Source organism: Acanthaster planci, linkage group LG02 (genome assembly GCF_054643075.1).
Source record: "Acanthaster planci isolate LZ-2023a linkage group LG02, COTS_SCS, whole genome shotgun sequence".
Classification (NCBI taxonomy): Eukaryota; Metazoa; Echinodermata; class Asteroidea; order Valvatida; family Acanthasteridae; genus Acanthaster; species Acanthaster planci.
The window spans coordinates 34,440,331-34,461,795 of record NC_141778.1 but is presented as its reverse complement, the minus strand read 5'-3'; the positions used below and the strand labels follow the sequence as shown (position 1 = coordinate 34,461,795).

Sequence of the window (21,465 nt, the reverse complement as noted above, 5' to 3'; positions counted from 1 at the left end):
GTTAAAGGTTTTGCAATCATGCATTTATTATCACCAAAAGCAATACATGTGTTTTGATTTAAATTTTAACACTACAGGTAGGTTCTGTACTGAGTTTTTCACTAGCCCACCGGGCAACCAAGGAACCAAGTCTAGATAGCCCGGAGCATTTTTCGCCAGAATTTGTACGCCGGGCTAGTACTATTTCGAGGCCTAAACTTCTTTATTTCCAGTCTAAAACCACTTAAAGATGAACATTGATCTTGTGGCAATGTCTTTTTGTCATGAATTACCCACTCAAAACGTTTCTGAGGCTAGAACAATGTCTGTAGCCTAGAAGGCAGTTGATTTTGCGTCTCCATCAAAGGTGTTAATCACTAATCCTTACGGCTAGCCAAGGGGGCTGACCGGGGTCACTGAAGTTCTCCTTGAATAGGATCTATTGTTTATAACTAGGACTGCATAAGCTACAAACTCCATTGTTGTCAGGGTTGCTTGTGAAGCTGGACAGTCCAGGGCAGACGGTTCTTTTCAAACCATTGAACTGTCCCAAACCAACCAACGAACGGATGAGGGGGAATTAACACCAACCGTTGAACTGTTTCTAAACCGTCGGTATTTTGACCTTACACCTAAGTACATTAAAAGCTTTCTCCACAAATTGATGAAAAATTTTTGACTATTGTATTTGCAAATTGATCATTCTGATTTTTAGAAATATGCCAATGAAAGTTAAAGTAAAAGTGAAGGTCTGATTAAGACAAACATTGCAAAACATTCACCTGTTTAATTTTTTTTTATTATTTCTCAAATTTTATGCAGGCCACGAGAAACAAACTTGTGAATGCCAAGTACTGTGATAAGTTCTGCCATGTTACTTGGAAGGATGGGTCTCTCAAACATGTACACGTCACAGCCGACATTCATCGAAGTTATGAGAGGAAAATGCTTGTAGCTCTGGAAGACTACCAAAGAAGGTAAAGAGCTGTTTTCTAGCTTTTTATTTGCACTTTAATTTTGAGTTATTGTGGGTGGGATGATCACTGATTTGGTACTGCTCGTCCATAAGGTCTCGAGTTGAACCTGTAAGGAAATAAAGAAGGTGATTTTTAGTTTATAAATGCACACCCTATAAAGATAATGTCTAGAAACTATTGTTTGACAGGGAAGCAGAATACCATCACAATTTTCTGTCTTACATTTGGAACATAATGAGGCACTAGTGTTTGGACAGGCCTTACTGCTTGCCCCAACATTGTGGATCAGCATTAGCTGCTAGCAGGATACCAGGACTATTAGGATTTGTTATCTTGGACTGAGGTTGTTGGATGAAGATGAACAAATCTCATTCAGGACACTTATACACTGAAGTCTGAATTTATGAATCAAACCAATATGAATTGGAAATGTTTACATTCATGTTTTCTCAAGGATTGACTGGTTGCAGCAGGGTAGTAGAGAGTTGTTTGGGACGATCATTGAGAATGAAGTTTACATCCTGATTGATACATCCAACTCAATGGAGAACCACCTAGGACTGGTGAAAGAAAAGCTCCTCAAACTCATGCAGGTCAGTCAGATGGGACATAGCCATCCAAGATTAATGTTTATGACGGAAATCAATCCAAACTTGTTGGGAATTGCACCTTCTTCTTTTCATCATATTTGTAGTTAGGTAGACATCACAGCCATGTTTCAAACTCAGGCCTAACAATAAAGAGCTTGTTTTTTGAGAAATGATGAACTCTTAATACTTTGAAGTACCTGGAAGCTTTTGCAACAATATTTTGGAAGTATTTCCAGTCAACAAATAACTTTGTTAATGTTATTGGACTGAAAAGTGATGATGCAGTAACAAGCATGTCTTTTCTTTTACTGCCAACAATAGGAACAACTTCGACACAAGTCTCGTTTCAACCTGGTCAAATTTGGTAGTCGGAGCATGTCATGGCGGGATCGTATGGTTGAAGTCAATGAATCCAGCTTACAGGGTGCATGGCAGTGGGTCCGTAACTTGTCCATCAGTGGATCAACTAACACACTGGCTGCCTTGAAGACAGCACTGAGTGATGTCAACACTCAGGCAGTATATCTACTGACAGATGGCAGGCCTGATCACGTGAGTAGGAATTTGAAGTTGTGAGCTTGGATATTTTCATTATCATTCCTGTACACTATGACATTTTACAAAAGAGGACACCATGTACCCAAGTTGAACAGGAACCTAAATTTCCACTCATAACTGTAATTTACTTGCTGTCTACTTTTTAAATAGGCCCCAGAATACAAATAGTCACTCAAAGTATTTTTCTGTCAAACCATTTCTACATTCCATTGATGATATCATCTGATTTGTAGGATAGCAAACTTCAAAAGGACAGATAGATACTTCATTTTCACTTACTGCAATTTCTGATTGTTCCCTTTCCTTTTATTTCCATTTACAGCCTCCCAAAACCATCCTAGCCCAGGTACAGCTTCAGAAAGCTGTTCCTATCCACACCATCTCCTTCAACTGCAATGACCGTGAAGCCAATGACTTCTTGGCTCTGCTTGCTGCAGACTCTGGAGGGCGCTATCACTACTACTCAGATGAGCTCCTTGGTGTCTCTCCCGAGATTGCAGGTCCCCAGCCCTATGAAAGTGAGGATGTCCGACTGCTGAAGGAGGAGATAAAGAAAGGCAAAGATGACATGAAGAAACTGGCTGATCTTAGAGCACAGTGTGCTCTGCTGGACTGGGGGAACTCTAGGAGTGAGGAGTTAGGATGTGGACGAGATCATGGCATCAGGTCAGTTGGGTTATCTTTCATACAACTAACTTTGTAAAATTTCACTCAACTTTATAACAAAATGAAATTCCCCTTCTGCTTCTTAACCACTTGCTGCCGGGGGCAGTTATCAATGTTGATGATTCTGGTCCAGGATAATTATCATTTTTTTCTTTTTTGTTTTCAAAATTCTTAAAAAATTCTTATCTTCATTTACTGGACATTTACAAACACATGAAGGACTGTCTTGTGTCCACTCTAGCCTGACAGTCAACATCTATTGATGCTGGAGTATTTCAACCAGACCTGCTGCCTTGTAAAAAGAGCCCAGAAATTGTGGTGTTATGTAATATTCTTTTGTTCACGAACTTGGCTCATTGCGCTGCTGACCTCTTTTCAATAGGGGCCAGATTAGCATGCAGTGGTGCTGTGTGGCTCATTGCTGCGGTGGTGGAATGCTTTTGTCCCCGGTGGTAATCCGCTCACTCTAAATGCCCCAAACCGTGGTATACTGTTTCAAAACAAGGCTGGATTATCTCCACTTTTGAGAGTGAAAAATGTCGGTAATGCCCAGCAGCCTGGTCTTTTGTTCAGAGTACAGTCTTTTGTTACAGGGCCCTGTTCCCTTTGTCCGAGTTCAGAGACCCCGCCACGCATATAAAGCATACGTGTTCGGATCCAGAATCACTGGCAGGAAGTGGTTTAAGCTGCATCGCAAACGAATAGTGTTGAACATTGCATGGCCACTAATGCGGCACACTTTGATGTTTTTGCTTTAGTGCCTTGTCACAACAATTTTTTACCTAAAATCATGCAAAACTCCCAATACAAAAATCTTGATTTTACTCACCTGCTATAAAGTTCTGACTTGATTTTCCATTTTTCTTGAAGTGCAAGATGGACTCTTGTAAAATACACCCAAAAATACAAAAACAACTCTTTAACAAACTTGTGCTTTATGTGGCGGTAGTAATACTTTATTAGAATTTAGTAACTTGTTTCTGTAGGGATTTTACGAGATTTTTTCGAGTGTAGCACATTAGGGAACACTCAGATAAATTCTTGCCCAGTTTCTGGACTGAAATGACCGAAATTTCATGACATTGAAATTGTTCTCAAAGGTTTGAAAGCCTGTATTATTAAGGTTATAGTACCAAATTAACTTGAATTTTTTTCAACAAGAGCTTTGGGAATACTGTATAAGGGAAGTCGATTGAAAGTTGAAGTGTGCCACGTTAGGGGACTCTATACATTGTTATCTATTCCCATGAATCCCCAAATACACATAACTTTTTTGATTCCATGTGTTTGCCAAACTTACATGCTTTGTTGATGGAACAATACCATGATAACTTTTTAGTTCAGCAGAAATTGTGTGATTCCTTTATGTTGATGTTTCCAGAAAGAGGCCGTCATCAGCTATTGGTCTACGATCAGCTTCCCAGATCCTCAGCCGAGATTCAGCAAGCCCCATCCCACCCCGCAACTCACGACCCACTAGTGCCCATGGCTACCAAGCAGCAATGCGTCGCCCTATGTCGTCATTAAGCATGAGTTCAACAACCCATGAAAAATGCAAGCCTAGAACCAGAACAGCAACATATCCACCACGACCCAACTCAGCTGTTTCAAAGAAAAGCAAGCCAAACGTTACCTGTATGTTGAAACTTATTCAAGAAGATAACTTCCTTTTGCAGTAGACTTAGATATGTTTTGCGTTTTCAATATGAAACTGTTGTTTTCGTAGTTGAGGTTTTTTTCGTTTCTTGTGCATATATTTCTTGATATTTCACGCCTTATTAATTTTCATGTTTATATTTTCTTCAGATCACACCAAGACAAGTTGGCTGCGATTGAAAGGCAGCCTGGATGGTTGGGTGGTTCCTGAGACCAAAAGTATGCTCCTCAAACAGCAGGAAAGGGTCAATACAGCTCTCCAAGGTACGTTCAAGCAATGAACATGGAAAGTACAAACTTATTGCATTATTACTTTAATATCTTTGCCTACAAGTCAGCATATCAGCTCAGTATGACACCCACAGGACAGTGAGACCATTTGTCCTCAAGTTTGCTCCATAGTGATCTTTGAGGAATCTCACTGACAGGTTTAAATCAAAAGAAAAGAAGATTTCAATTGCTGCGATGTTTAGAGTTTTCTTTCATGCATACCTATTGAGGAAAAAATGTGTAGATCCTACTTTGTTAACTATGATGAGTATTGTTATTTTTGTCTCATAGGCCTTGAAAATGAACAACAAAAACTGAAAGCACCCAGGAAAAAGAAAGTTGTCGAGTAAGTCCCAAAAGCAGTTTTTTAATGAAAATATGCATATATTTGACCTTATTAGGTGTTTTGTATTAAAAAGTTACCAACCCAATTTTATTTGTTTCATGTATTGAATGTACCTCGGGCAACTCAAGAGTAAATTGTCTGCAGCAATTTTACCTGTCATTTTCTCCCAGTTTTGTGTTTCCTGGTTGAACACTGTTTTATCACCTTAGCAATCGGTTTTGTCAGTGTCAACAGGTTGCATTATCACTTCCATTCATTTATTCCAACAGCCCATTGAAGATGTCCTCTAAACGTTGGCTGCAGAAACATGGTTTGAAGGCTCGTAAGCTGACCATCTACGATGCCTTAGGAAAAACAGCGGTCAAGCAACGGTCTAAATATGTACCCATCTTAGATAAACACATCATCTCACAGGTTTTCAATGATGTAAGTATACTTCAGTGATGTTGAGTAGGTGAAGTGAAGAAGTCTTTGTAATTGTGATGCTTGTCAAAATGAGATCAGTGAGCATCTGGGCCATTCACATGGTGCTTATTAATGCTACATTAGAGCTGTGCATTCTTTTTATGTACATACATTGTAAAGTCCATGGCTTGACCTTGAGTTGTCTTGGTGCCAAGGTGTTTGTAGTGGTGCAGTGTTTCAGCATGCATGATCTTTAGACTGTACAATGATTCACCAAAGTGGTGCCCTCTACACATAAGGCTGCAAAGGACTCCTTGGGAATCTTGCAGTTTTGCTTCGAAAATCCCGAGCAGCTTTGTTCATGTATTGCATTATGTCACGCATAATCACGCTTAACATTGCCATATATTTAATTCCAGTGCACATGTACGACATGCAATTTCCAACTCACATGTACATTGTGTGTAGATCAACTGATCATTCTCTCATTCGTTGTTTGGTAGAAAAGATGTCAGACAGCAGATTTCGCGAGGAAAGAAATTCGGCTTTGAAAAGTTCAAACAATAACAGCAGATCAGTGCTCTTCATCAAGTGATCAAATTGTACAAGGCCACATTTTTTTCTCAATTTATCTACTGGATTTGCCAAAAGTGTGATATTTGAAGCAGCAACACTGATCATAGATTTCTTGAATGAAATATGTTTCTGGAGGCAAAGAGGAGAAATTGTTGGCGATAATCGCTCTTATTAGGTTGTTGTTAATCAGTTACACATTGGCAGGCTGGCTGCATGAAGGCATGCAATGCTGCACGCAACAGCTTCAGGAACCCCAACTAGCCAACTTATTACAAACATATAAATTTTCACCAGTATCCCCATGCGATTGTTCTTGTGACCCGCCTGTTGAATTATGCATATGTGTCACACACTGTTACAATGCAAGATTTCCAAGACCTCCTTTAAATCTGTGGTTTGTGTGTAGAGGGTGCCTGCAATAACTGTGCATGTTGAAACATCATACCACTAAAAGCATCTTGGAACCAAGACTAGATCTTAAACAACAAATTCTACTTTGCAGTGACAATTATGTTTGCAACCATTCTTTAATTGTAGTCATCATTTTAGTCAAAATCAACAACTTGTTACACAGATCCTACCCTTGGCTCATGTGACAGACAACAAACAAGAGATCAGCCTGGTCAATCCCAATGGCATTGACTTGAAAACCTATGATGAGAAATTAGAGAAAGCTATCAGTGGATTCAACAAGAGGCTGGACAGGATAGTGTGGAAAGCTCTCACACCAGAAGAACGAAACCAGTAAGTCTTTGGATGCACTGTTTAACTTGTTCAGCTTAATGAGACATAAGCATCCTGAAGCTGACTTCAAGTAAATAATATTCTGCAATTTACATGAAGGTGCTACCTTGTGATTGTATAGAAATGTTCCAGTCAGTCTCTGTTGATTTCTCTTTTAATTAATTTTCTTGGAGGTTTGACTGTGAAGATCCCATCTCTTTTCTGGACAACCGCAAGGACTGTCTGGATGCCCTGGACCGGTTGGGTTGGCCCCTGCCAGAGAAAGACATCATCCTGCTAGAAGATGAGATAGAGACCGGCAACAGGTATCTCAGGCACAGCCATGCTATCCAGAGAGCAGTCCGGCAGAAGATGAATGGGTCACAGTCTGGTGGATCTACAGGGAGGAGTCTTGAAGAGATCACACCCAGAAAAGAGGAAGTTGTCAAAAGGAGGCAGCCAAAGGCTTCAGAGGATACCTTTGAAGATGCCTCAGTGGTTTCTGGAACAAGGCAGAGAAGGATCGCAGAGGATGTGTCAGAGGGAAGCTATCACAGTGATGATGAAGAGGATGAGTCAGATGATAATAGGAGTAGATCGGAAGACAGCAGTGACTCCAGTGATGAAGAGCTGAGGAATGTCCGTGACAGTGATGATGATGATCAATCCAGCAATGATGAGGTAGATTACCAATCACAGATGAGGGATCTAGCTATTTGAATCAAAAACGTCTCATAAACGGTCTTTATCAAATGTGTAAAAATATTAATTTCAGTTTTTAAAGCCTGTTTTCCCTAAGATTACATACTTTGCATTTCATGAGTTCTTATGACAAATTTATTGCCCAGACTATAAAATAGCGCTGCATTGTGCTGAAGAGCCTTACATGTAATGTGAACCCAGTTGATTTTCTGTCGGAAAAGTATACTGAATGATGCAAAAATTGTCTACAGGGCTAAAGTGTGAGATCGAAGAGAGGGTAAAAAAAAAACCATTTTGATTTCAAAGATTTGACAATAGGATTTTCAGTTTTAACACTCACCTATTTGGGGAAATATTTTATGAAGTCATTCTTTTTTATTAATAATAATGCAATTTATGTGCATGCTTTTGTTTGTATATTTGTTGTTTTGCAGCATATTTGTTGGATTGTAAATTGATTTACTGCGCAATATTGAAAAAACCAAGCAGCATTATCTTTAAAAGTTTTTTTTAATTTGCAATAAGTGCAGTGTTCTTTTTAAAATAAAGTACATTCTATTAATGAATTCCTGTTGTAAATATTGAGACAACATATCTTCATTGTGCACATCACTTTGAGCAATTCTGAGTGAATATCTAGTTTGTGATGCACCTAACACCTTAATACAGTATAACTATATAACCATAATTGAAGAAGTGAAAACTGTGTTATTTTTACACATTTCAAAATTTTGTGCTCAGAAAATGTAATGTTATCAACTTCCTTTTACATGAAAGGTAAATTTACCGAACTCAATTGACATTCTTTTTCCCAAATATCAGTGTAAAGTTCATGGAATAAGGACAAGTTATTTTGTTATGCAGCACATTTTTATGTAAGTGCAGATGTTAAGTCTTCAGTTCTTTTTTTTGAATTGTCATGTTCATGCAATGTCATGTCATGTTTCAGTTCCCCCAAATTTTTTTATACAGGGTGATTTTTATGAACAATCTAGTTGCACAAATTTTGCCTCCTCCATACCAACCAGTATACATGGACATACAAAGATACTCCAGTCAGCATTAACCGCCTAAAGTTCATTCTACAATGATTGTATTCAGAAACTTAGTATTTCATTAGGATAGTGTTTGTGTGCTGTCATAAATCGGTACTTGTCTAATGCAATAAAAATAGCAAACCTGCAGCATATTGAGTTATCTTGTTCCTAGGCTCAAGAACAATTCTACATGTTTTTGAAATTACTATGTTACTTGTATTGTGTTGTGTGTTCTGTTTACCATTTGTGGTTGGGGCTGGCTCAGGAGAGAATTCTAGTAAAAGTCTCCAAAAGGCATTCACCTTTCAGCCATTAGCCTTAAAATTCTCCCAACTTCATGCTACCAAACCGTTTGAAACAGCTTTTGACATGCAAAATTGCCTCATGAAAACCTCAAGATCTATCAAAAAAACTTGTAAAGAGTTTGTCTTTGTTGAGATCCACCCTCCAATCACTCTGTTATGTAGTTCGTTTTAAATATCTGTCTTGGTTGTAAAAATTCTAAACTCGCTGGTGAATTGTGAACCTTTACAGGTAAAAAAAGTAAGAGTGGTTGTGAGGGGTGGACCGGGCACAAAGACGAAGCTGAAACACAAAGCCCCAAGAAAGATGAAGTCAACAGTATCAGAACAAAATTACCCAATCAGGCTGTCCCTAAGGTCAAAGGTCATTGCACGGAGCAGTGTGAATGGGCTGTATTATCCAGGTAAGTTTGAAAAGTCCAGTCAGCCTTAATAAGATTATCAATGAAGTCAGCACCAATACTTGTGTTCAGTTACGATGAGTACTAGGAAATGCAAATTAGCCTACTTTTAAAGTTTGTGCAAAGTTTTGAAAAGACATTCAAATAAAATTTAATGAATACATGCACCTACACCTTGATATACTTTGCTATTTGCTTTTGTACTGAAAATAATTCGTATTTTTGAATTTATGTTTGATTGATATCGAATGGAAATTGAAAATAGTCAGCAACCAATCATTCAAATTGAAACAAGATTCAAACTTGCAATATGGCAATTGTACTTTGCTGTGTTAACTGAGATACTTGAGCTTGTGTCGGTCTATTGTTAAAAGCCATGACACAATATACCTTCAACTGTTGTCAATTATAAAGATGTAAAATATGTTAATGATGAAACTACTTCAGTAATTAAAGCCAGCTTACTTTTGCAAAGGTTTACCATTGTATCATGGGATTTTCCCCTCATATCTTGCTGTGTGTCAGGTATTGTGTGTGGCATCACTGATGCAAGGCATGTTGAGATAAGGTTCACAGCTGATGATACCAAGGAAGTCATTCCTAGCAGATTTGTCATTGAGACCCAAGGAGCCAGGCCAGCTCCTTTGTTACGAGTGAGTAAAGAGGGATAGTGTGACTCTTGATAATTGAATTATCAGCTTACCTGACAGCCATCTATCATCGCATTACTGACAGAGAATATCAATAGATGATTACAGTGGCAGAAACCAACCTTAATCTGTTCTCTGTGACTCTTTCTTTGAAACAAACTCAGTCCACCAAGCCTGTGTAATGTTTGTTCACAAATCAAAATTATATACTTAGCCAGCAGGGTCTAATATGCAAAGTGGCTGCAGATCAACTAGTCCATTTAAGCAGTCAGAGAAATGATACCCAATGCATTTTATCAAAGCTACATACATCCTTGTCCAAGATTTCAATGTTCAGATGCCATTTGTAAACATGAAAATTTCAAAAGGCATATTTCTAATCAGGCTTAGTGCTGATTTTAACCTCTTAATCGTGGTAGGTAATATGGGCAAGTATGTTTGTACTGACGAACATGCAATTTGCCCTCAAACCATTTCTTGTTTACTGCATATATTGTTTCTTCTTTTAGGCCCAAAAATTATCGGACAGAAAGTGCTTTTGTGAATAAAAATCCATATTATTGACAAGAAGATATTGTTGCTGTTGGAATATACCTACCTCCAAAATTGTCCTGTGGGGTTGATTGATTTCACAGGGACAGTGTTGACTGTGACTTACAGGTGCCTCTGGGTAATTGGCCTCTTTCTAGCAGGAATTCTGTCCAACTCTCCCTCCCAAAATCATGCCTCATGCTAACTTTGATAAACATGGGAAGCATATAGTAGCCTCAGTATTTTGGTTGGAGTCTGGTTTCGGTCTCTGCACTGTTGATTAGCCATTGATAGCCCAGCAGACAATTTGAGCCAGTCTTCACATTCAAGAATTTGTGTCTGAAAGAAAAAAATGCCTGTAGGAAATATGCTTGTAAGCTAGGAAAATGCAACCACTACTTGGAAATGTCAGTGTATATATGCTTCAGGACTCAAACCTTAGAAGAGTGACATTTGCTCAGCAGGGTCGAGGAAACTATCTACCCCAAAACAAGCAAGCATGTTGTACTCGTTGTCTTTGGGAAAAAATAAACAGTTATTTGAAATTTGATATAGGGCATGTTTTTTTGTCTTGGAGGTGTGAGTCGTTTGCTGCAGGCAGAGTTGGCAAATATGCAAATCTCAATACATGTAGTTCCAAGTTGGGCAATTATTTCAATGGAAGGAGGCCATTACAACAGACTTCCACTGTCCTTGTACATGTATACCAAGTCAAGTACAGCCTGCCATGCATATTTAGATACGTTTGTATCTGCTGTTGCATTGTCCTGTTTGTGTATGAAAGCAGAATATAGATAGTATTAGTTTGAATTTCTTTGATAAAATACTAACTCTAATTGCTATATTTTTGTTGAATGTTCACATTACTTTTAATTTTTAAGCCATTTGTAGCATCTGAATTTTTAATTGGTCAATCCATTATTGCATGAAACTTCCACTTCATAGTGATCTCATGTTTTCACTTGTCAAATCTTGACATTTTGTGTTTGCAGACAGGTGATTTTGTGATGGTTCGTTTTCTGTCGGCGGACTCTGAAGTCTGGATGCCTAGCATACTACAATTTGGACCCAAAGAAGAAAGCAGACAAGCCAAGTACTACACAATTATAACATACGACCACAGATCGGTGCGTACCAGCTACAATTTATTGACCATTGAAATTGATTCCTGCACAGACTGTCTTTTATTTCGTGGTTACATGCTCCCAATGCGATGCATAAAGCTTGCACTGCCTTCTACTGAAAACTATTTACTGTCCTGAGCTGTCTTCTTCTCTACATCCTTTCTTTGTTATGAGATAAAACATACCAAGTTCACTTTCTTCACTGTGCATTTTAGTCAGATATTTGCTTTATACCTTGTTACTGTTAAAAAAAATTCAAAAATTTGTTTACCAAAGATGCCCTACATAGCATCACCTCCCCATCACTGATACAAAAAAGGAGCTCTATGAATGAAAAGTACAAATCCAAATCTCTTTCAAAACTTACTGCAACCCTATTCTCAAACAGTGAGCTGAGATAAACATTAATCAGCACATGTACTATCAATCTAACATGTCAGATGAAAACGTATCATGACTGCTTTTTGTTCCTTTTTTAGTCTTAATATTGAATGTTTACCCTTTTTTCCAATGATCAGCTGGATGTACCTCGGAACAGTCTGATCAAGATTGCCCAGGCTCGTTATAACTTCATGGTGCGTTACATCTGGTCATTACGCAAGTCTGCCAGGGTACCCAATGCCGTTTGGCTGGTTTCAGGGTAAGTAGGTTGTTTTACACACTACAAAAGCTGCTTATCACAGTGGTTATGTTGGCATGAAGTTTTTGTTTGGACAACTGATGTAGTACATGTCATGCCCACATCTAGTAGACATGGTAATGTAATGAATAGACATTATCAGAAAAAGGTGATGTAACAAGAGATTTAACTATATCTTGAAAAACCGAAAACAGAACAAAACACTATTGTACCTTAACAATTCATGTCAAAAATAAGATTTTATGTGTGCTTATTTACCCACATTAGGGTCATTCTGATTTCTGGTGGAATTGTAGCTCCAAAACTCGGTCTGATAAATTTACCATAAATTTATGAATTAGATAAAGTAAAAGTGTCTTGAAGTTGAGCCATAGAGGAGCAAATCATCCAGGATTCCTTGTCTGTCTCTTCTGTTTGCAGAGAGAATAGAGATCAAGATCAGGTTATCCAAGATCTTGAGGATGACTCTGGTATACACCTGTCATTGCTTCAGAGGACACCCTCTGTGGAACAAGAAGCTCAAACTGAACGGCCACAGACGGCCAGTGAAGAAGTGGTAAGTACAGTTGAGAATTGCTTAAGCATTGCTGTACCAAAACACTTGCCAGTAATAAACATCTAGATTTGGTATGGGCATTACATGCTCTTGATTTGTATACCAGCTTTGCAGTGTGTCCTAAGATTAATTGATTTCCTGTTCCATACTCTGCATTAGAAGACAGTCTTCATAGCTCAACATTTCCTTTTCTTCTGGTTGTCTTGTTGATCTGTACTATTGCAAACAGAGATGTATTTCGTGTTGTGTCTTACTGTAACAGACACAGATGTCCTTCCTTTTTACTTTGAATTGCATTATTATTCTCCCAAACACTTACATGTAATATTGAGAGTTTGATGTTATTCATGTGGAATGGGGAATGCAGGTGTGAAGAATAACATGCGACCAGATTCCATTTTGCCCTAGCAGATCTGACATCTTACATCTGTGAATATCTTTTCATGAGGGTGCATTTCATGGTTCTCATTTAAATTAATAAGCTTTGTAAGAAGCTTTCATCCCATATGAAAGTATTTAAAGTATTCCAATGACTGAAAGCAAAGTAATTTCTCTTCATGCATTCAAAGCATAACAGATACCTCTTTCCGAATTTTATAATACATTTTTTATCAACTCTACATTTAAAAAAAGGTTTCACAACCACAGCTTTCTCACAGTAACATCCCAAATGGAGCTGAACATTGTTTTTTTCACAGCACTACTTTATTGATGAAATTTGATATAAAGCCTGTTAATGTATGAGAAGGGAAAGTAATCCTTCTCTTAAATTCCTTGCTGGTCTCAGCAGTTGTTTAAGATATAGTTAAATGAGAGAGGGAAAGGTTGGATTGTGTCTGCATTTGTATCATCTTCTCCACCCCAGGGAGTGGCTCTGGATAGACTTTCCCACCTGCCTCTCATCTCTTAAGCCCATCCCTTTTTGTCGAATTTTTTTCCCCATCGTTGAGAATGCAAATACCAAGTGTGGCATCTTGCATTTCTCCTTTGATGCATCCCTCATTCCTGTATGTGAATACTGATGATTCCTTGAGGAATTCTGTCTTGGTACTATTCCTGGTGATGTTTGGACCATTGGTGGAGGTTTTGTGGTGGAGAACCTTTTCTGTTGAGCAGCTGGGATGCAGCCCACTACTGCAAACTGAGAATGCTGCCCTCACCACAATTCATAATGTCTGTCATATCACATTGGACATTCTGTCATTGATATAAATGTAACAGGACTGGACAAACCAACGTTTTCTTAATGCAGTACTGATAAAATCAAACACAAAGGCAGGATTTGGATGAAAAAACCCTCATAGGTACTCATAATATTCTGCCAACTTGGCTTCAATCTAAGTGCACATGTGATAGGATTTAAATCTAGTGCCATCGGAATATGAATAAAACCTATTAAAACAGTCCCAATTTTAAATGTCTAATTATACATGGATTAGGACCCCAACTTTTTTTCCATGAATTTGATGAATATCCATCTCCTATTACTTGTCAACAGCAAGCAGATGACACAGCCCCTGAGGACATCCGAGAGAAGTTGTCAGAATTACAGCAACAAATGAGAGAGCAGCATGAGGAACACATACAAACACAGCAGGTAAGACTACATCGTAAATCAGCCCCCACAAACATATTGAGTAAAGGAAAGATTGTGTTATGACTCCTTGCTCAAAAATATAGGAATGGTCATGATTAGTTGTCAGATCAACATCAAGGCAATTTTCAATAACCCCAATAATCAAGCAAGGATTTTAAATATTTTCTTACACCTTTGCACAGTAATGCATGCCTTGCTTTGTTACATGCAGAGGTCTTGTTTAAACGTTTTTGTGTTTTTGGAAATCAGTGGTTTCATAAATGACACCCTCTAATTCATTTTTGAATTCATGTATGGAAATCATGCAAAAAGAGAAAATGTATGATTAATAACAACAATAAATGGAGGAAATCAAGAGTGCAGTTGTAAAATGGCCTGTCCAGGGACTCAAAAACTTTCAATGATGGATCCCACTGTGATGCTGCAAATTTTGCGCTAGCATGTTAACAAGAAGTCCTCATTTGTGGTTGCAGAATTACACATGGAAGAATGGGCTACGCACAAAATAAGGTGTCCTGGTCATGAGGACTCATTCTTGCAGTGTACTTCATGAATGGCCTTTGGAGCCATTAAGAAGGAACTAGAAAGTATACCGGTAATTTCAAATGAGGGGCTGAATGTCACTTAGTTATGCTTACATGGCCTTGGACATGTTGGAATGAACTGGATGATTAATGCATTCATAATATCTAAAATGTGCAGCTGCTACACTGACATTAGTCCAACAGGAATTCTCATTTGTCAAGGTTGATTAATCAAACATTTCTGGCTCTGTACAGTGTTTTTTTTGTAAAAACTTTAGTATGATTCAGATTGCATTCAAATACAAAGCTGAAGTATTATATACAATATCTCTGCTGACTTGGTATAAGTTCTTTTAGAATTACAAAGAAGTGATGAACCTTTTGAAATTAACATGTCTATCTTCAGAGGTTGGTGGCACAGATTTTTTATGAGTGAATGTACTCATTTGATTTAGGCATGAAAATTCCAAATGAAAACAACTGGCAAGTGTGTTCAGAAATTTTTCCAAGGAGAAGTGTACTTGGCACAATCTTAGTTTGATTTTCATTTTCCTCAACTTTCAAGTGTATACAGCAAAGTAATTCCTGAGAATTCCCAGTCATTGACCAGGATCAAGTAATACAGTCATCAGGATCCCTTGGGAATGCTTGTGTCGTTACCAAAAGAGGTCTAATATCTTAGTGCCAAAAGACAGTCTTGGGGAATCATGATACATACCAGCATAACCTTATCAAATGCTAACAGCTGTGCTCAAGCTAAATTACAACATTTATTTCATCAAGGAAGTCCACTTGCTGATATTACCGTTCCCAGGCATTCCCGACATTTTTCTTTGATTTTTATGCCTGCAAGTGGGCTATCCAATCATAAAAATTGTAAGTGCTTCAAGTTTTTGCCCACATGTCTTAAATTGGTTCCCCTGGTATGAGTGTTTGTCTCTCAGCACTCTGTCAAGTACAGGGATATGGGAGAATTTTTTTGTTGCTACACAATACTACTCTCTTTCATCGTTTGTGGCACAGTTCTCATTATGAGCTTCCCCATTGGCACCTAGAGGCAAAACGGGAAAAAAAAAATTAAGGTGGACACCTGAATCCATGGTTGAATATTACAGGAATAGCTTTCACTGATGGATTTCTGGCCGACACAGATCTGTGAATCACAAACAAATAACGGATTAGATGTGTTCCCACAGTGTGCCGACCGAGCACAGTCAAACAGAATTGAAGCAAGTGTTAATATTAGAGGAGGGAATCAGTCTTCTCGCTTCCCTCCTCCCTCGAGACAACAACTAGTATAGATTACCTTCAGCATCTGATGGGCTCTTCAATTGCCCAGTGTTTTCTTAGTAACATGTTACAGGCTTTTGAAGATGACAAAAGTGAGGAGCCATTCAGAGTAGGATGAAAAATATGTGAAAAGGGAAGAAGCTCTCACCATTGATCCAATTATGGCAAGTTATGTCTACGTTACTTCAACAATGCAGATGTATTTTTCCTCAGAAGTAGATCTGGGGCTGTGTATTTTACTTGGCAAAAATATGTGAAAAATATCCTTGAGTATGGTAAAAATTCTTACAATCTATGTTTTTGTCTACATTTTTCAAGCACAGTTTAGTATTTTGGGAAGGGAAGGATATTTTGCCATACAATACGTTTAAAAGGGTTTGTTCACTAGGTAAAATTGTAAAATATCCCCTGAGAACTTTTTACAAATTGGGTTCTCCCATGTTAATCATACGTTGATAACAAAATCTTGTATGTAAGTGTTGTTTTTTAAGGAGGGTGTGTGAAGGAGACACCAATGAAGGCTGTAAAAGCCACAGTCTTCATTTTCAACCTTCTCAAGATCACATGCTCAGACCCATGCTTGGAGATTTTCAGTTGAATATTACCCTTTACAGAAGAGAAAAAAAAAACAGGGGTTTCCTTTGTTTTTTATTGGGAGGGTAGTCAAACCTGTTTCTTACGATCTTCACATCTGTCTGAATGGGAAAAACAAAGTAAAAGTTTTAAAAATTGAAGGAAAAACCTGATATTAATTAAAGTCAAATTAAACCTCCCAACTCTCTCAGATTGATATGTTACAATTAAAGAGTGCCGACTCTAGCAATTTTATCCCACTTTCCTCTATCTAGCCACCCAATGAAAAAGAAATAAACCCAACTAGAGAGTGAATATCAGTGGTGTTAATTGGCAGGTATTGCAGGAGGAATTGAAGGAGAGTTTCAAACAGCAAAAACTGATGGATGACCACCAGAACCAACTGCTACAGAAACATGATGACTTGCTGCATAAACACTCGCAACTGCAACGCGATTATGACACCACCACCAGACAACACCAGAAACTGCAGAAACGACACTCCAAGCTGAAGGGCAAACACAGTCTACTCAAAGAAGAGCATGACACGCTGGAGACAACACGCAGGGAATTAGATGACAGGTCAGGAGTTATGTGGTTTGAATTTATGTTCCTCAGTTGTGTAAATGCATCATCTTTCAAAGAGAACTTTTTTTCAGTAGAAAAGATATAGTTTAAACTCAGTGCACAGTGAACTCATACCTTGATTGATAATGACACCTGCGACTGAGAACTGATATGTTTGCTTAATTCAAATTTATTTCATATTAGTTCTGCCAAATAAAAGTAGTCATGTAGCTAAAAAATTAATACAGGTCAATCTGTACCATATCTGTCATAACTCGTTTCTCTAAAGACATGTCAAAAAGAAGTAAGCCTAACCACAACTCAACCATTGTAATAGGTCAAGATGTAGATTTAAAAAGAATAACATCTTACCAAGACTGTCTTTATTCTTGATAATAGTAAAACACTTCCAAGGCAAAGGACGACATCTGCCCTCACTTTGTATCCCCACCTTTCATCAAATCAAATAATAATGAAACAAACAGATAATACACAACAATCTATCGGTGCTTCCACAGACTATGTAGGTCAATTAAGTCCAAGTAATGAGCTCCAGAGCATGATATGTGTTAATCATCACACATCGTTGCCAGGGCACTGCAAATCAGTCAGGAGGACAGGAGAGGGGCCTAGTTAGTCTCAGAGGACCTGGCAGCCTAAAGTAGGACATCACTGGTTTCATGAATAATCTGTCAAGTGGTTGAGGTGTTGGTTGGAATAAGGAAAAGGTGTTGGGGAGAAAGGGCATGTTAAAGATGAAACATTCTGCTAAATAGTACTGGCAGGTAATTGGAAAAAGTTTCACTTGAAAATTCAACATGCATTTGAGTTGATTTAATATCAGCAATTTTATAAGGTACCCTTGTTACCATGGTGCACACTTCCCTTTATCCCATGTTCTGCTTTCCAGTTGAAGATAAATCTCAATCAAGTCCCATTGTAACTTTTACATACATTAAGGAAATGTCAGAGACCAAAACTTTTACAATTACATTAGTTGTATTATTTACTTTATGTTATTTTTGCCCTGAAGTTTCATATGCAGACCACATTTGGTATTTCAAAGGTCTTCGTCTATGTTACTGATAAAGAAACACTCTGTTTTTAATTGCCTACAGCAATAGCCATCAAGAACTGGTTTATACCACATGTATTTCCTCCCTCCACTTAGTTTTGCTTATTGTTCAAGGCTGAACACGGAACACCAGCACAGCTTTTGTGATGGAAATGAGACATCTTATGTAATTTTGTTATTATTCAGTCATCTAGTGCAGCAGTAGCCTTTTTCAAGCAGTGAAATTCATTGATTTCCTCTGTTCCTGTAAAAAATATCATGACATTCTTGCATCGGGAGTTTTCCCAAGAAATTACTCATAAAGGTGAAGCCAGCATTGAAACTCATTAGCTTGCTACGTTTTTTAAAGGAAGATTCAAAGACCTTAAATTTGGTTCATGCCAAGAGCTTATTGTGTCTCAGCAAGTCATTATTTAATCGAAAGTCCACTTTATATTTGAAATTTGTAGGGTTAAATAGTATCTATAAAAATTGCTTTATGATATATGAAGGATGGGTACTGGCTTCTTTGGACACTAAAAGGACGATGTTGCATAAAATGACTTAATATCACTTTTAAAAAAAAGTAGCACTTTGGGCTTTATCATGTCTGACATTACTAATATCCTTTACAAATATATATGTGGGGCTTATCTCCAGAGAAACTCCTGTAAGAAATATTTTCCACGTTGTGTTGCACGCTTTGCATGCTATGTTGGCAACACGCCGTGCGGTGATTCCATGTGAGACTACAACATGGTATTGAACACTGACTAAGGCTCTTCACCGTTTGATCAGAATTCAAAGCCATATTTGTTGGAGATGTGACCAGAACACTGCTCACCCGTCATGTGCCACCCCATACAAACCTGGGTATTAACTAAACGGTAGACCGGCAGCGGTGGGTGAACACAAGGGATACCATGTTGGTTGATCAATACTTATCTATCTGCAGATTGCGTTCGATATGGTACAAATGTTCTAAAATTTATCATTAAATTTGCAAAATTTGGGCACAATCAAACATCAAGTTATATAAAATTGTACAACTTGACAGGGCGATAAAATCAGCAAAGATTGGCTATAATTCTTATTTTGTATTCACCCTGCAGGTTGCATGATATGTCAAGTAAGCATGGATTACTGGAAAACGAGTACAGTTCTTTGAAGGGAAAACAGGATGATTTGGAGAAACAACTCCAGGAAAAGTTAAGGCTGGATGAAGAAATGGAAAGGACTAGGTCCCAGACAGAAGGTAAGGAAAAAAAGGAAAACCTTCAAAATTATGAAGAGTATGTGAAAAAGATTGAAACTCATGAAGTGAGGAAGAGAAGATGGCAATCGAAGAAGTATGAAAACAAAATTATCTTGACAAAGGATGAAAAATGGCCTGATAAAGAATTATTGATGAGTGGAAGTTGACTGAAAAAATTCATTAAGAAAAAAAAAAAAGGAAATTAAAATTCCTTTAACTTTTTGCAGACACATTTCTACGTATCCAAAGTAAATGAATTTTTTCTTTTGCATGGGGCAGACTTTTTCTTTTTTTATTTCTGGATTGTCGGCAAGACAGTTCTTTGACCCACAGTGCATTCCAGAAATTATGAATGTAGCATGAATGGATGAATGGCAACGACATGATGGATAGGCAGTAATAAGTCTGTGATGAATGAATGGCAGTCAGCGGAAAGATCAAACAGTGTGGTCTGATATTGGGAAAAAAGAAAGATACGTCCTGTTTATGCTCCTGTGTTCCTTTAAGCCATAGTGCTTTGGATTCACAGAAGATTGATCACCAAACTATACCGCAGTCATTCTTTGTACCATAGCAAATTTGTCTTCTTCATTTCCTAATAGGCTGTGTTTTTTATCATGACTTAGCACAGACACGCATGTTTTCTACATCAGTCTTAATATTCGTGTAAGCCCTTACCCGTTAAATGACTTAAACAGTCATCCTATTAAAACACTCTGGCAGGCAAAGTGAGAATTTACAAATTTGTCCATAATGATGGGTCATTTGTAATCCCTGCAGGGGAATCTACTTCCTCAATTTAATGCTCTCCTCATTGAACTGGTTTTTAAAACTCTGAAGCAAATTTCCTCAGTGCTAATTTTATAGAAATATTTTTTCAGCATGGTTCTTCTATCTGCACATGTCCCACAACATCTGGATGTTGCATAGAAATGTTCTCAACTGAGCAAAAAATGTTCTGTTTCAGACAAACTGATTTGAAATGCTCTTTTGATTATGTTTGAAACAAAGCAGGTAATGAATTCATCATCAGTGGCCTGTCTAATTTAATAGTCATGAGAGGGACAAGGCCTAACCACCAAGAAGGAAGTCATTCAGTTACAAAATAACCAGTCGTAATATAAATCTGAAAGTAGAATGCTTTCATTAAAGAGACACAGTTTTGATAGTCTAACTACTCATGTCCATGACAAAGAAAAGGTCATTTTCATTTCTTTCTAACAGTCTAAAAAAGCACCGTTAAGTGAAACATTTGAGTGGGATTTGAACCCACAGTCTGTTGAATACTGTGGAAGTTCTCTACCAACTGAACTCTCAGGCTCTAAACGCCAGTCCCCTAATTTGTCATTGTCTTTGCTCTGGAGGCAGTCTTTTGTCACAAATTTAATTTTGTGTTGACAGGTTTGCTTGTTTGTTTATAGTTTTAATTAACCGTTTTGGGGGGCGGGGAGAAGCTTCTGTTACTCTCATGACCCTTATGCCAATGTGCTTTGGTAAGCAGCATAATTTATTCAGTGGGAATATATCTGAAATATATTTGTTCCACAGGCCTGGATGGGGATGAGATAGCAGTGGGTGCAGGGGGCATTAATGAAGATGCTGAGAGAACTGAGGAGGAAGAGAAAGAGGAGGAGGAAGACAAGGGCAAAGATGAGGCTGTGGATGGGGAAGCAGATGGTGCCATGGAGCTTGCACGGGCTGGGGATGATGATGATGATGGAGTAGATGAAGCTGACTTCAAGAGAAAGATTGACATCGGCGATGAAGTCTTGGCTCAGTCTCCTGAAGATGGCTGGTTCTATAGAGGTAAGTCTCTCAGGTTTCAACCTAAAAGAAAATCCAAATCCCCCAAACAGCTAAGAAGTTTAAGATGTATTTTCTCCTTTTGAAAGAATAAGTGACCACTGAAACACTTT

The 21,465-nt window shown here is 38.0% G+C and overlaps 1 protein-coding gene across 1 annotated transcript in view; it reads left to right on the top strand.

The window, feature by feature from the left end:
* Nucleotides 1-21,465, top strand: part of LOC110983728 (von Willebrand factor A domain-containing protein 3B-like) — a 39,980-nt gene that overhangs the window by 10,109 nt on the left and 8,406 nt on the right. The window contains exons 9-27 of the mRNA XM_022243224.2: nucleotides 802-956; nucleotides 1,411-1,549; nucleotides 1,868-2,098; nucleotides 2,427-2,770; nucleotides 4,152-4,405; nucleotides 4,577-4,690; nucleotides 4,988-5,042; nucleotides 5,312-5,468; nucleotides 6,598-6,767; nucleotides 6,941-7,427; nucleotides 9,020-9,191; nucleotides 9,714-9,841; nucleotides 11,362-11,496; nucleotides 12,012-12,133; nucleotides 12,554-12,689; nucleotides 14,188-14,286; nucleotides 17,011-17,255; nucleotides 19,407-19,549; nucleotides 21,098-21,355. Of these exons, the coding sequence (XP_022098916.2) occupies nucleotides 802-956; nucleotides 1,411-1,549; nucleotides 1,868-2,098; nucleotides 2,427-2,770; nucleotides 4,152-4,405; nucleotides 4,577-4,690; nucleotides 4,988-5,042; nucleotides 5,312-5,468; nucleotides 6,598-6,767; nucleotides 6,941-7,427; nucleotides 9,020-9,191; nucleotides 9,714-9,841; nucleotides 11,362-11,496; nucleotides 12,012-12,133; nucleotides 12,554-12,689; nucleotides 14,188-14,286; nucleotides 17,011-17,255; nucleotides 19,407-19,549; nucleotides 21,098-21,355 (3,544 nt within the window). The remainder of the gene's footprint in view (nucleotides 1-801; nucleotides 957-1,410; nucleotides 1,550-1,867; nucleotides 2,099-2,426; nucleotides 2,771-4,151; nucleotides 4,406-4,576; nucleotides 4,691-4,987; nucleotides 5,043-5,311; nucleotides 5,469-6,597; nucleotides 6,768-6,940; nucleotides 7,428-9,019; nucleotides 9,192-9,713; nucleotides 9,842-11,361; nucleotides 11,497-12,011; nucleotides 12,134-12,553; nucleotides 12,690-14,187; nucleotides 14,287-17,010; nucleotides 17,256-19,406; nucleotides 19,550-21,097; nucleotides 21,356-21,465) is intronic.